This window comes from Pygoscelis adeliae, unplaced genomic scaffold (assembly GCF_000699105.1).
Source record: "Pygoscelis adeliae isolate BGI_AS28 unplaced genomic scaffold, ASM69910v1 Scaffold19, whole genome shotgun sequence".
NCBI lineage: Eukaryota > Metazoa > Chordata > Aves > Sphenisciformes > Spheniscidae > Pygoscelis > Pygoscelis adeliae.
Genome location: NW_008825533.1, coordinates 1,584,806 through 1,600,595, shown reverse-complemented (window position 1 = coordinate 1,600,595; position 15,790 = coordinate 1,584,806). Strand labels below are relative to the sequence as shown.

Sequence of the window (15,790 nt, the reverse complement as noted above, 5' to 3'; positions counted from 1 at the left end):
CTAAAACAAACCATAAAGAGCACCAACTCTGAAGTGGCAGAAAACAGATATTCCACCTTGCAAAATCACTTCACCCCTATTGCCAGTGTCTTTTAGAGTTTGGCATCAAAAGGATGTCCCCTGGTGATCTCTGAAAAATAACATTCAACGTCACTTATTGCACTCCAAAATCTTCAGAAGCGTTGCAACACCATAAAACATCCACAACACAGAATGGCTGCAAAGCAAGAAAAATAAACCCTAAAATGTTCCTTTTTTCTGATGATTTTATTGGAGTACTTCATGATGAGGAAATAACATACTGTAATACAGTTTGGGAAAATGGTGGCATTGTAGCAATAATGAATTTAACAACAAGTCATTGTTATTAGAGCATTGTTGAAAGATGGAAGAAGTCTGCTAATTTACGAGTAAATAGAAATATGAGTAACTTAGTAAAATGTTGATTCAAGAGATTCCAACATATTTAGAAATACTTTTTCTCATGCAGACAAATTCAGTAAAATTTTACCACTTATCAAAGGTCTGAATATGCCCAATAAATAGGAAATACACATTTTTCTTCTTGTCGTGATTCACTAAGAAGAATACATTGTCTGAAAACTACTCACAGGTAGGTTAAACCTCAATCACCAGACACCAATTTTATCAAAGCTACTAGCAGAGAAACAGGAAATAGAAGAGAAAATGCTAGGAATCCTCATATTTCATCATTTAATATGGAGTCACACACCAGCTGCAGCCACTACTTGGAAGCTTACAGACCACTAGCATCCCCATAAAATGCCTTTTCAGAACCAGTGACAGAATCCATCACGAGCAGTGCTTCTTCCAAGCAACGATGTAGTTTCAGCTTCAAATGGACCCAAGCGTTGTTTGGCAACAGTGACAAGTGAAGAATACACCCTGAAAAATTATGGCTATGTTTATATTACTAAATTAAATACTCCAGGTGCCTGCAATTCAGTCATCAAGACTGTTAAATTGTTAGATGAGTTCATTGCATTATTTGGCCCAGGCCCCATAACACCCTTCCAAACAATTTCTGGGCAGACTTCAGGAGCTAGTGAAGACCAGGGACAACTCCCAGTGGGCATCTTCATCCTGTGCTGGGAGCCAAAGGAGCATAACAGCGTGGATGGGGGCCACACTGCTCCAGACAGCCTCGGTGCTGAAGCACAGCCTCAAGCACGTTTTCTTATTAATGTGAACTATCTGTACCAGGAGAGATTGAAAGGGAATGTCAGAGAGATAGCTTTACTAGCTCCCGTGTCCCTGCACTTTCTCTGTTATAGGGCATCCTCCATTGCCCGGTTAGGGCACTTTTACATACCATTTACATTGTGTTAAGATGTGCAAAACCTTATTTATACATATATGTATAGATTTATATATATGTGTGTGTGTATGTGCATATTTTGGCTTTGTGTACCCTAAACAACACAGTCCTTTACCACATGTCCAACACAGAGCACTGCCTTACAACATAAAAAGAGTTAGGCAACAGCAACTAATCACATTTGGAATTTAAGAGCTTAAAATAACAAAAATATGACTTGGAGAATTTTTTTTTTAAAGCTGTGGCATGCATTAAAATATTTGTTTTAATATATTCAGAATTTAATAACATTGGTCGACACTGTGAGCAAGTTACTTGCTGGTATAAATGAGCATTACTATATTCAGTGGTACAGAAGTAAATAAAAACATGAGTTCAAGTGATCTGCTCGGTGTTCTGGGTCTACAAATAAGAAATGGGCAAGTTTTACAGAGCTTGCAACAGAAGCGGATAAAACACTTACCCTGAATCATAAGTATGAACCCATAAAAATATTCACAAGCTGGGCATCTGGCTTTCCTGCATGTTATTGTTGAATACAAATATTTTAGACCTTTTTTTTTTTGTAGCACTGGTGTTTCTGTAGTATACAATATTTGATGCTGACTCTATAACTCAGGGTGAAACCAGAAATGCCCAAGTATGTGAAGCAATTTGTTCATTTAATTTGTTGTTTTAATCTTAATTAAAATGTATTTTATATGAATTTAGATTAATTGCCTCTTTTTTTGGTCTTTGGTTTGGTTTCATTCTGGGGTTTTTTTTCAAGATTTCTTAACTGATGTTATATATCACTTCAACTGGGCACAAGAGCACTGCTTCAACCACAAAACAGTTCATTAACTTAGCAGGAGGCGGCAACGTATTTCTCCAAACTCATATTTTTTTAAAGCTTCCTACTGTTTAAATATATGAGTGCGTTCTCCACAACCAGCTCTCTCGCCTCTCATTTCTTCCATGCTGGAAGCAACCACTGCGCTTCCCAGCTGGCATACATTTGGAATCCCTGTGATACCCCAATAAGGCAGGACTAAAGAGTTAATATCACTGCCAATTTAAAGTAGCTTTTGCAGTGCTGAGAAGAGCCTTTGGTCATTTGTAATCCTGGGAAGGAACTTGGAGAATGCATTGTTCTCCTCACCCTCATCCAAAAGGTAAACTTCACCTATTCTTAGAGTTGAAGGCTCTTCCAATTCCAGTGAGGAGCCAATGGACATAAAAGAGCCTCCAAGATGAATGGGAAGGAGGACGTCAGTATGTATAAGCCTGTGCAACAGCTGCAATAATTAGAAGAACCCCTGGGGCTAAGAAGATTAAAGTGCAGGACTTTCATTGTTTCAGTTAGACAGAGAGAAAGGGGCAAAATCCATTGTCCGAGTTTTTGCACTTTAAAACATTTGTAAAGGATTTTTTTCCCTTTGTCTATTTCCTCTCTGAAAGAAAAGGCAAGAAAGGAGTTGTCCTAGGAACAAATAAAGCAACTGGAAAACAGACTACAGCAGTATAATGTTGTCACTGAACATCTGGCAAACAAAGTCTGTGTAATTAGAGGAAGGAGTAGCAGCGTCTGCAAGAAAGCACTCAGAGGAAAGTAATTTGTAGCATCCAAAATTCACTTCTGTCTGAGCAAGAGAGAATGTCTTTTAATCATTTATCTCTGCCTTAGACCAGAAAAGAAAAACATAAAGTATTTCAGTTTTAACAAACTAGGGCTTCCACGGGTAAAAGCCTGGTTCTGTGGTTTCACACCTGTGGGTTGCAACTTTGCTTTATTACTTGCCAGGGCATTGTGCAGCAAAACCCCGTGGAACTGCAGGGGAAGGGCTCCTGGTATGGCTAATAAATTGCTGTTCACTTTCACTAGGGAGCTCACACTGCTGCAACATGCACTCTTGGAGTCACATAAAGCCTGAATCTCAGAAGTTGTCTCACACAGCAAAGAATATCTAAAGAGAAAAGATTATGATGGTAGCAGTTGTTATTTTGTTAATTTTTATGTTCAAACCTTAGCCACTGTGGTGCAGACCACTGAAATAACCACCAACCCACTGCCAAAGCTACCACAGAGTTTGGTGATTCTCCTTGCCTTTAATGCAGAAAACAATTTACATTACAAATATATGCCAAAATAGAGGTTACAGGACTGAGCACTGTATGAAAGGAAGGAACAGGGCAGCATTTTCAGCTTCCTACATGAATAATTCATTTGGTTCCTCATTCGAGGTTTTGCACCCATCTTCTGACCCCTGTCTTAGGCTTTGGCAACCTGAGAAGAACAGGTTCCATGTGTATCAGCAGGAGCTCCCTTGCCAAATGCCTCAGGGAACTTCTCATCATGGGGAGACAAAGTGCATACCAACCCCTCTGCTCTGTCAGCCCCGCTGCCTCCTGCTCTCCAAGGGACAGAGACTTCTTGCACTAACTCACACGTTGCTCCTCCGTGCAAAATCTTTGCATCCATCCTCACAGAGCAACGCAGTTGCATGCAGGTATATGCGAGCTCTTCTGACCAAGTTGGTCCAGAAAAGGAAAGTGATTGATGCTGAGCTTCACCTGTATTTTTCTCAGGGGAGGACTTCTTTACTAAATCTGTATTAATCTCTGAATACACAGTGGGATCACCTGTCCCAGCCCATTATCTCTGCACAGCAATGTACCAGGTCACACAGCATTCACTGAGGCCAAGACACTGCTACTTAAATTAAAATTACTTTAAAAAAAAATAAAAACACACAGCCTCTCAGAACTGTCCTCATACTGGGGGATGACCAACATCCTAAAACCAGTTTAGCCATTAGTACTGGTCTCTGTTCTACCATCCTGCATGTGAAAGCATGCCATGCGCTGCCTGGGCTTAGAGCTCTCCCACCGAAGGTCCTCCATCAGCCTGATGCAGAAACCCCGCCAGCCTGCCCATCGGCTGCCACGTTGCCAGTCCCTATGCGAGGGACACAGCAGCTTGATCAGAACATTTGCTTCCCTGTTCCTGATGTGCATTGCACGTAGACCCTGGGTCTTTCTCACCCAGAAATAAATTTCCCTCTCCCATCCTTTGATGGCCTCTACCCATTGTGCTCTTTCCTTCCCAGCTACAGAAGTCAAAGATTCCTTGGGATCCATGATGCAGGAGAGTAAAACACAAGTTTAAAAATGCAGCAGCCCATGTTAATTTAGTTAGCAAGGAAGCACAGAAGTTCAACATCAAGAGGCAGTAAGGTTTCAAGACAGATAAGTCTAAAAGATTAAATAAAAGCATCTCTTCAAATGCCATACTTAAGAGATAATGAAGGGGAGTTCTGGCTGTAGAGAGAATAAATCAATTATGTTGTCAACACACAATCTCTCAGAGCTAAAGCACAATTGAGTGGCAGCGTTCCCACATTGGAAATAACTCCCATTTATTATCATTATAATGCCTGTAAGAAAGAAGAGTTTGCATAAAAATGAAAATGTGAATTACCATCTACTCTGCTTCCCTAATTGCTGCTTCTTTCCATTAACAAGGTCAGTATTTTAAGCCTAGGATTTTCTTTACTGGCTTTATTTAAAAAAACCACAAAACCAAAAAACTAAAAAGACTAAAAAAGTCTCTCAGACTTGCAGCAGACTCAAACAGAAACTACCAAAATGAGGCCCATGAAAACAGTGGTCTCCCAAAACATCAGTAAGAAAAGGATAAAGTTCTCTCACTATTGGTAAAAAATATTCACTGACAAGATATGAAAAAAGAGCAACAAAACTGGAAGGATGCCATTTTCCACTTTGATCACTTTAAATCAAATCATCTCCAAGGAGGATAACAAAAAATCAGCTCAAATAAGTGGTTTGTTCAGATTTTTCTTTTTTATTACACTTGGTCATACATGTTATTTTTTATTGTCCAATATCATAGCACCACACAAAACAAGAATTTCATTAAATATTCAATTATGTTCCAGAATGAAGAGTACTGTTACTTTGCACTTCTAGGTCAGCTTTTTACAAGGTATCTCAAAACTATTTTATATAAGTGGAATTTGTTATAACTAGAGAGAGGGCATAAACATGGACATAGAGAGGTACAGCAACACTTTTACAAAATCCTTTCTGGGATTCAACTCACCAAAGTTTGCTTTGCCTAAAGGTTAGAAGTGCAGTCCAAACTAGTCATCTAAATCTCTCTAATCAGTGACCAAGGACAGGACTGCCAGAAAGCTCATCTCACCCAAGACTCTCATCAGAGAGAAGCTGAAGGTAGCACAAGCCTGCGTGTTTAGCTTAGACTATGCACACAACCTGAAATTGTCGAAAGTGAAATAAATCCCACCCTGACTTCAGGTTTCCTGATTTCAGACTTGGCATCCAAGTCAAGGTTGTGAAATTGTGCTCAGTAAGCTATTAGCAGGCAAGTGAACACTTGGGGACGATCTTCAGGAGGCATTAACTGCTGGTCATCAACCTCCACCTTGTTCCCAAATGTCTCCACTGAGATACAGTGAAAACCCACTGGTGTCCAAAAGCAGCTTAAAGCGGGAAGCTCGGTCTAAGCTACTGAGAGGGGAAAACCATCTCTCTTAAGTATCTGAAGGCTCCTGAGACCTGACATTTTCAGACAACAGTGGCAAGGAAACGACTAAGAATGAAGACCAAATAACATTAAGCATTCAAAAACTGTGAGGCCAAGGACTCCTAACGTGAGACAGTTTGACTTGTGGGTTTAATAACATCAAGAAGGGTCAGAAGAAAAGCTCAAAACACTGTAGGAAGATGAAACTACAAGAGCAGACAAAGGAAGAGTTGCTCCTGAGAAAAAGGGAAAATTTCAGAGGGATGTGCAGAGAAGGCAGAGAAGACAACACGTGCAAGGGAAAACAAATATGAATTACTTGTTCTGCATATTTCTCTTCTTGTAGGAAGTTGAAGCATATGACACTGTAATACTGTCAGATCCATTTTGAACATAAAATATCCCTGTCTGAGAGGTCAATGTAATTATAGCAGCAATCAGAGTGTAAGGAAAGCATTTCCCACAATTAGTAACAGGAAAGGAGGTATCTAGTGTGATGAACCTGCCCCTCTGCGCGAGCCTACAGACCTGTCGGCACTGGCGCTGTCCCCTGCCTTAAGGACAACTCTGCAGTTGCAATTAACAAGCAGGGCAGGCATCTGGCTGCCCCAAAACTTCCTGCGTGGGCTAAAATTAAGTGTTTCACTCCTCTCTCTTACACTTTCACCAGCTGTAAAATGAAAATAGTAACATATAGGGTACAGTTCACTCTAACTCCACTGATCTTAGAGATGAAATATGCAAAGCACCTGATAACCCATGTGAATGGGTGCTCTCGCTTGATTTCAGGATTAATAAAGGCATGTAGCACAGCACATAACATGGTTACTTGCAATACCAAAGGAGTTAGATTAAGTGACCCAGCATGTCCTTCTAGTCCTACATTGCTATGACCTTCCCAGATCAGATCCCCAGGACTGTACACACAACCGAGTCACCCCGGTTAGTAACGCAAACACAACCACTCTTATAACCCTAGTGAAAACAAGGCAGATCAGACTTAGCTTTAAGCTGAGGTGTTTAAACAGAGTTCAAATCAAACTATTTCACCTCTCTCACAAGCTAATGATGCACATAAAGGTAAGCACTGCTCAGCGGATACAAGATACCATGTTAAGCCACAGTGTCTTGGTGATGTCTGAGCTCCCAGTGAACAGAATATAACCAGATATTGATACCCAAGTAGTTGGCATAGGTTGTGCCTATAACCAAAGCAAAGAACAAGCACAGAATTATGGCAGATCCTGCCATTCTTTAGAAAGATTTTACCTGTCAAAAAAGGATGTAGTAGAAATATGCAATGTAGAGACAAAGGCAACATAGGTGATTAAACATGTATATCTTACTTGTGAATAACAGCTATCTTAACCAGCTGTGGTTAAGTGGTGGCTTAACCAGGAGTCCAGCTGTGGACACTAAAAACTTACATACATTGAAAAAACAAATGGCCAAAAAAAAAAAAAAATCTGTGCAGGATTGTCTAACATAAAGCCATCACCTGGTTAATGAGGTTGTAGTGGAAAATATGGGACTTGAGCATAACGTAGATGGTATAGAATAAGGGGTGGATACTGTCCTGGTTTTGGCAGGGATAGAGTTAATTTCTTTCCTAGTAGCTGGTACAGTGCTGTGTTTTGGATTTAGGAGGAGAACAATGTTGATAACACACCAATGTTTCAGTTGTTGCTGAGCAGTGCTTACACTAGTCAAGGACTTTTCAGCTTCCCATGCTCTACCGACTGAGAAGGCTGGAGGTGCACAAGAAGCTGGGAGGGGGCACAGCCAGGACAGCTGACCCCAGCTGGCCAAAGGGATATTCCATACCATGGGACGTCATGCTCAGTATATAAAGCTGGGGGAAGAAGAAGGACGGGGGGGACGTTTGGAGTGATGGCGTTTGTCTTCCCAAGTCACCGTTAGGCGTGATGGAGCCCTGCTTTCCTGGAGATGGCTGAACACCTGCCTGCCCATGGGAAGCAGTGAATGAATTCCTTGTTTTGCTTTGCCTGCGTGCACAGCTTTTGCTTTACCTATTAAACTGTCTTTATCTCAACCCACGAGTTTTCTCACTTTTACCCTTCCAATTCTCTCCCCCATCCCACTCTGGGGGAGTGAGCGAGCGGCCGGGTGGGGCTGAGTTGCCGGCTGAGGTTAAACCATGACACCCTTTGGTATCAGCTATTCCTGCTTTCATTGGAACAGGACACTGTGACAGACAGATCTTTTGTCTGAAATAGTACAGACATGAGTTTGGTTTTGGCCTAACTTGCGAGGAGCGTAAATTAGGCAACAGTTGATTATATTAAAAACATAATCTTCTACTCAGAACCTATATAAGTAATCCTATGGCAAGGTAGAATTCGATGCTGAAGCATTTTGAGTCGAAGCACCAAAATACAGGTTTGTCGTATCAAAGAAGGCAGTTTTGTATTTACATCCCATCTTCCTGGTAAAGCCAGTATTTATACTGTTGTTAATAACACATAAATCTGACTTTCTGAACTTCAGAAGTTCATTTGCCATCTAAAAATAACAAATTAACTGTATATTTACATGTAAATTATCAAATTTGTTTGTTGTGATAGCTACACAGAAAAAAAATAGATGAACAATTATACACATCTTTTGTAGACAGTCTTGGTCTTGAGACTCAGGCAAAAAAAAATTAGGCATTGAAAGTTTTACTGTTTACTTTCAATGACTAATACCAACTGTTCAGCTTGTACAGCTTAACCTGGGAAAAAAACTGTATGCTACAGAGAAAATTAGTCTTTCTTAGAAATCCCATTTTTCATTCACAATACATTCCATCACTGGTAAAATACATTCATTTGGTGCACAATGGGTTCAGCTGCAGTTTTATATTCCTAACATACCCAAAGGAAAGGATAGAAATAGCAATTACAGGTTGGGTTTTTTTTTTCTTATTCAAGTTAGCTCTCCCAGTTATCTTACTTGCAAAAGTTCATTTGAAAAATAAACAGCACAGCTGTCTAAGCTTATCTACCTGGTTTCATTGATGCTGGAATGTGCTTTCTGTTTGAAAGTTTCAAATGAGGGAATGTCCATAAAACAAATGGAAATCCTGAAAATATCTAGAACTCAAGTTCTGCATTGGTTTAAAAATACCCAAACAAGCAAGCATACAAACCCTATAAAGTTATCCTAATAACACAAGAGCAATTTCACCTACTTCAGCAGTATGATGCAGATAAGCTTTGGCCTACTTCATTTGGCCATTTCTGAGAAATTTATTAAATTAGACTTAACACACGTAACAGTGTTGGCACTTAAAGAAAAAGGTGAATGTTGTTTTCTGAAGCTTTAGTAACATTTCTTCCCACACCAAAATTGCCCCACACAGGGAATTTTGCAGAAGCTTCCTACCTTTAATAAAATGCTTCTGCTTCACTTTAGGGTTAAGCTATATGGTCAAGCAAGTACTACCTGAGCCAGAGTTACCACTTTTTCTGCACACTTTTAATCCACTGAGACACTAAAGCAACACATGCCTGCTCAGTCCTCAGAGAGAGTGCTACACAAATGCATTTTATGTTTCACTTGTGATGAGCATAAAATGTGCAGAATAGCAAAACTGGTGATAATTTTATCAGGACTTCATGGGTTGCGCTGCAAGCACCAACCCCAGCTCCACCCAGGGTAGCTGACCAAAGCACAAGTGCTGAACCATGCTAGCCATCAGCTCTGAACTTACCGCAATTAACGTGGAAAGATCTCCCCACACCACGCTAACAACAAGGCAGCGAAGAATGCACAAAAAGACTGTACAGAATACCACGTCTCTCCAATTGTTATTACTTTGGGATGCAGATTCAAAAAGGCAACATAATGGAAATAAATTACATTTGGGACTAATGTTTTTGGGGGTTTGGTGTTTGTTTTTTTTTTTTTTTAATTAAAGTGAAATCACACCAAAAAACCCATAAAGCCTTACTGAAATGAGGGCAGAAGATCCGAGCAGCAACATTCACATGAAATCCTTATGAGTCTGATAAATGGTATTTGTTTACTTAATGTAAAAAATAGAGAATGGAGTGCACAAATGACAATCTAACAATGCTATTTACCATTTGGGTCAAGATCTGGCTTTTGCCCCTCCTGACATTTTGACATTAAAGCAATCATGGAAAAGAACAGTTGCAGAAAGAAAATGGAGTGTGTGAAATTTTCTTTCAATTAAAAAAAAATAAATCTGATCCGTTCATCTCATCGCAGTGTTTTGCAGGAGCACTAACTACAGAAGTTGAAGTATTGCCATAAATCATCAGATATTTTATTGTAGTAAACATCTGCTGCTCCTGGATATGTAGTCAGGGGAGCACTTGAAAAGGAATAAAGAATGCCAGGTACACTAGTTACTGAAAAGTAATCTTCAAACCAGGATTTCTTTTGCTTTTGCCATTAGGACTAAACAGTTTATGAAGTTATACAGACATTAATGGTTACATTGATTTATTGTATTTCCAAACTAAGACCACACCTTCAAAACCTTTCATTGAATCAATGCCAAAAGACTGTTCAAGTTAGGTTAAGCATATTGGAATTATTGTGAGCAGTATTAAGCTCACAAAAAAAATCTTAGCCAAAGCCATAATTTCCAGCAGCTGATATTAATGTTTGTTTTGGGATTCAGTCATTTGAGTAAATACTGAACTTTCAAAAAACACCTAAGTGCAAAGGAGTGCAAGGCAGAGTCCAAACTAAGGCTCACAAGAGCTGGTACATTCACACAGCACAGTGTTGTTCTGAGCATGCAGAATAATTTGGGTCCAGAATTTGCATTTACATGGCACAGAGCCTGGGCTAATATGTCCTGCCTTTCAGCACAGTCTGTTAGCTCAGGCTCAGCACCAAACTGACAGGGCTATACAGCACCAGGCTCTGGAGCGGTCTCTACGTTGTACTTATCGTGCTGTATAAGCAGGCTCCTAGGAGAGAAACACCTATAGATCAGATGCTCCTTTTGCCACTTACATGCTTTTGAAAGTCCTGTCTCTTCTGTGTCTTTACACATACACTTCCCCCCCTCAAAGTTTTGGAGGCTATTTCCTTGTAGTGATGGCAAGCAAACTCTTAGCCCTGGATCCTCCACATGGAAGAACTTTAGCAGCCACCTCCCTACTTGTTTTCCTGCAGCTTCTGCCAGATGGGTTTCCTCCTACCTATCCAACCTTTATTACTGGGACAAAAGAAACTCTTCTCTTGTGCCTGACATGCCTATCACAGAAAAAGCAGCTCCCAGTTTTGTTGGCATTATGGTTTTGTACATCAAGTGGCAAGACAGACCAACCACAGATCCAGTAGCAAGGCAGTTGCTTCTTTTCATGCCACACAAACTGATAAAAAGAAATTGCTTCTGCCTGCTAAGTCTGTCTTCTTGTAAGGACACTGACATTTTCAGACAGATGTATTAGTACAACATGTATCATGTTTCAAAAGGGCTGGTTTGAGAAAACTTTAGAGTAACCTCCCCAAAGGTGTAAGTGAGAAATGAGAGAGCTACAGATTGGAAAAGACTCATAAGAATAAATAAAAGACAGAAAGAGAATGGGGAGAATGAACAGTTAAGGAAGGGCAAATTGTTAAAGACACTCCTTTAAATGCTCTCTAGTTATACGTTCATTACTAACTTTTACTGTTTTAACTGGAATCACTGTTGACTACAAACGAAATAGATAAGTCCTTACCCTCAACAGCCAATGATACAATGCCTTGTGTGTCTTCAACTCCGTACATAACATCACAGCGATACACCCCTGCATCACTTGCACGCAGCTTAGAGAAAGTCAGCGAAGCGTCACCAGTCTCCTCTGAATGGGTCGGAACAGACACTCTGTCTTTGTAGCTTTGACCTATTTTGATGTTGCCATTTTGGGCCACCAGGACTGTGGTTTCTTTTGCATCTTTTCCACTTTTATCCAGTTCAACCTTTGACCATTTGATTCGAAGATACTCAGCTGCATAGCTGGAGGCTATAGTGGGTGTGGTTGAAAAGAAGCATGGCAGGACTGAAGTTCCAGAGAGAGATCCCTTTACCAGGGTTTTTTTTTCTGCTTTAACTAGAGAAAGGGGAGAGGAGGGGAGAGAAAGGAGAAATCACATTAGTGGAACAGCAAAATCAGAAACAGATACATTTCATTGTTATTTAACGATTCACAGCTGCAAGACCTGAAATCCATGAACCTTAGCTGATTTGTAACAGGACTGATTAGTATAAGCTAAAAAAGAGTTTGCACCAATATCCTAGGCTGCTGATGGAGCCCTTTTCTGTTTGGGCAAATTTAATTCACTGCTCTCTAACTTATTTTCTCCATTTGTTATAGACAACAAGTTATTGACCTTCTTCGGAAACTGTTTTGAAATTTTAGATGACAGATGAACTGTAAAAGCTATGGGTTTTTACTTCATAGGAGGAAGACCACTCTGAGTGAAGGATGGTGAGTTACCTCGCATCTTTTGCTGGCCGAAAGCATGCATACAGGGGAGCTACTGATGTTTACACCTTGTCTTACCTCACAGTAGCTTGTCCATTTGCTCCTGTCCTAAGAGTAGAACATAGCCCATGACTTTGCATACATGACATCCCTTACTCCATTATTCTTTCAAGAGTTAACTCTTTTTATTACATACGTGCTGAAACAAAAGCCTTTCCAGTGAGATTCTCCCAAATAGTCATTCTTTTAAAATTACTTCCCTGTAGCCCCAGGGACTTTAACACGCTGCAGAAATAAAGTATTTCAGGATGTTCAAGCAAAGAAGGAAGTAAAGCGCACAGAAAGTCCCTACTTGGCTCAGACTTGACATGATAGGACCTTTATCATTTTTTATGACATCTCCAGCTGCAAACATTTTACAGTGAAATGTTTCCATCTGACAATATCCTGAGGGGAAAGTTGACTACTGTTCATCCAACCTGCACACAGCAGCTGTCTGAAGAGAGGATTTCTGTTAGATTTATTTTTTTTATGTGATGTTATTTCACTATACATAATGGCTTAATGAAGATTAAAAGCTGATGCACAACAGTATCTATCTTACCTCTTTCACTATCCTGCACTCTAACATTTTTTGAAAGGCAGAACATGCTGATCATTAATTTGAAGTGAGCTAGTATTCACAAAGTTTAGAAATACAATAATTTCAAATACTTGTGACCAACAGAGTGATACATGAAATAGGAGACACCAGCACATGAAAATTATCTACCTATTTATCTATCATCAGAAATATCATCTCTCCATAAAGAGTAGAAGATGGAAGAAAGGGGGGGGGGGGGGAAAAAAAAAAAAAAAAAAAGAGAAGGGAAAAAAAAAGGAAAAAATTGCTCATTAAGTTTATTATTTTTAACAGAGATAGATGGCTTTATACAGGATACAGTATTAATAGTATTATCTAAAAAGGTTCAATACAAGAATCATCAGCTTGATGGCCAAGCATTTTAATAATAAAGTACTAACTGGAAAAACAAACAAACAAAAACAGACTGACCAAGAAAGACCCAGAAGTTTGAATAGAAGTCCTCAGGTCCTTTCCATCCATGCCTACCTAACTAGAAATTCTTGGGAACACAATGCAGATACACTCAAGATAACTGTATCAAAACTGATTAGACCAGAGACAGTATAACAGCAATGGGGTAGTGCTGTGCCAAAACAGCTGCTTTGCACCCAAAGCTCAGCTGAAAAGTTCACATGGAATGGCACTGTCTGTGCACATTTACCAGCAAGATGCCCACTCTGTGATTCAGGCATGCGGTGAGATTTTCATTCTTCTATTAACTTGTAAACAGAGACTGGTGATGACAAAACTCACATTTAATAGTCAAACTAATCACTTCATAAACTTTGGGCACAGATCTAGCAAAAATCTATTTGTAAAACAAATTTGTAAAAAAAAATTTTTGTAAAATTTGTAAAACAAATTTGTAAAGGGAAAGACAAAAACAGGTCCAATATAAAAGTGAAGATTGGAGAATTCACAAGGCTTGAAGACAAGCCGGTAGAAGCTACTGAAGACTAAAGATTAGCTCAAAAGCTTTGACTGCATACACATTTCTTAAGGAAAAAAAATTCCATTGAGGGTTTTTTATTTCCATAAGGAAATAAAAACTCAACTCACCTAGAGTCAATTGATTGCTAAAAACTAGAAAGGACTGATTGTATCCTGAAGATGTACAGTATTGAAACACCACTGCCTTTTACATCACCTTTAATTTCTTGAAACTTCACTGAGTTACAGTGGGGTAGAGATAAAGAAACAGAATGAATACTCAGTCCTATCAGTTGTGATGGAATTACTGCCAAATTGCACAGGTGGGAGATTAAAATCAGTCTCAAAATATTTAGTATTTATTATGATCTCTTGTCATCTATATACATTACAGGAACTTCTTAAATGAAAAATGACCTAGTTATAATTATCCTGACTGACAGAATTTTAATAAACTTTTGAGAACATTGTTTCTGGTTATGAGTGATCTGGGATATCAGCACTGAACCCTGAGGAAATTTCCACTCTTTAAAATTTGTGTCTTCACATCAGCAGATTGAAACCCTTGGCAAACAACACATATCATCATGATATGCAAACTAGATCTATCCTAAATTGGGCTACATCCCAGAACAGGAGACCATGTAGCTACAAACGTGCCCATCTAACTGTAGAAAGCATTATAAAACACTATAGAAAAGCACTCTTTGTTTTGATGAGAGGAGGGGGGAAAAGGAGGGGGGACAAGGAGGGGGGGACAAGCTTTTCCCTACTGAAAAAAAAATATATATATTTGGCACTGAAACATAAGATTAAGTGATGTTCCTGCACGGTTCCAAAAAGCTTGATTTCTTGCAGCAGTCCAAGTTGTTTAGTCAAGCAGAATCCCCACAACTGGCCAAGGCAGAAAGCATCAGTATCTTCTATTAATCCATATAGCCCTTCTGTTCCTTTAGCATTTTACCTATGCACATACTCCATGTTATGTCTCCTTTTCAGCCAGTATCAAAGGTATGTGATAGACTATTCCTTACAAGGAACATGAAGGGCAAAAATACGAACAAAACATTTTGTAACTGTCAGTTGGACACAAGCTGAGAAAAGCAGGTATTTGCCAACATTATTTTATACCATATCTCCACCTCGCCATGTAGGACCTAGAATACTTGTAACATCATGTACTCTTAAACAAGAGGATGGTTTTGAAATGACTAAGCTGGTTGGCAATTAATATAAGCAGTCTTTTCTGTTGCTAACTAGTATGTATCACTCATGGATAATTAATTAGGAAAAATACATAGAGAATAAAGAAATAAAATACACAGGTAAGTCCAAATCACCTGGCCACAAACACATGTCTTGGCAGAACTCCCAGCAAAGTCAATGGGAGATGATGGGACTACAGAGTCGGGCCGAGAGCAGCACAATGCAGTCAGGTTACGGGCAGACTCAGTAGATAGCATGCCTTAGCAGTTGGGTATTTTTGTTGTCTTCCCCTGTTTGAATATTAAATATCTCCAGCATCAGAATAAGTAGCAGGAACAGAATGCAGAATGAAAACTCCAATGCAATGTTCTGACAGAAGACAGTCCTGTCAGGTCTAACTTACTGGGTAGGATTTTGCCACAACTTATTACTCTTATTTTCTCCAAACCTAAAGCTATGGCTATGCATTTGTATCAGTTTATCATGGGGATGATGGCATGTGGCACACTCCTTCTTTAAAAAAATAAAAATTAAAATTCCAGCTTGCCTTTTCATGCTTTTTGTCCCCATCAAAACCTGCCTTAGGTCCTCCCAGTCTACCATTTCAGCTGCAAAGTCGGCTTATCCTACCAATGACACATAGCTTGATAACTTTCTTTTGAAGTGGGAAACAAGCTACAGAAGAAAGT

The 15,790-nt window shown here is 39.5% G+C and overlaps 1 protein-coding gene and 1 long non-coding RNA gene across 2 annotated transcripts in view; one reads left to right on the top strand and one right to left on the bottom strand.

The window, feature by feature from the left end:
* LOC103923429 overlaps positions 1 to 7,494 on the top strand; it is a 10,471-nt gene extending 2,977 nt beyond the window's left edge. Inside the window, exons 2-3 of the long non-coding RNA XR_663930.1 lie at positions 374 to 377; positions 7,377 to 7,494. This is a non-coding gene — a long non-coding RNA (uncharacterized LOC103923429). The remainder of the gene's footprint in view (positions 1 to 373; positions 378 to 7,376) is intronic.
* Positions 1 to 15,790, bottom strand: part of VCAN (versican) — a 111,506-nt gene that overhangs the window by 82,452 nt on the left and 13,264 nt on the right. Inside the window, exon 3 of the mRNA XM_009331777.1 lies at positions 11,594 to 11,965. Coding sequence (XP_009330052.1) covers positions 11,594 to 11,965 — 372 coding nt within the window. The remainder of the gene's footprint in view (positions 1 to 11,593; positions 11,966 to 15,790) is intronic.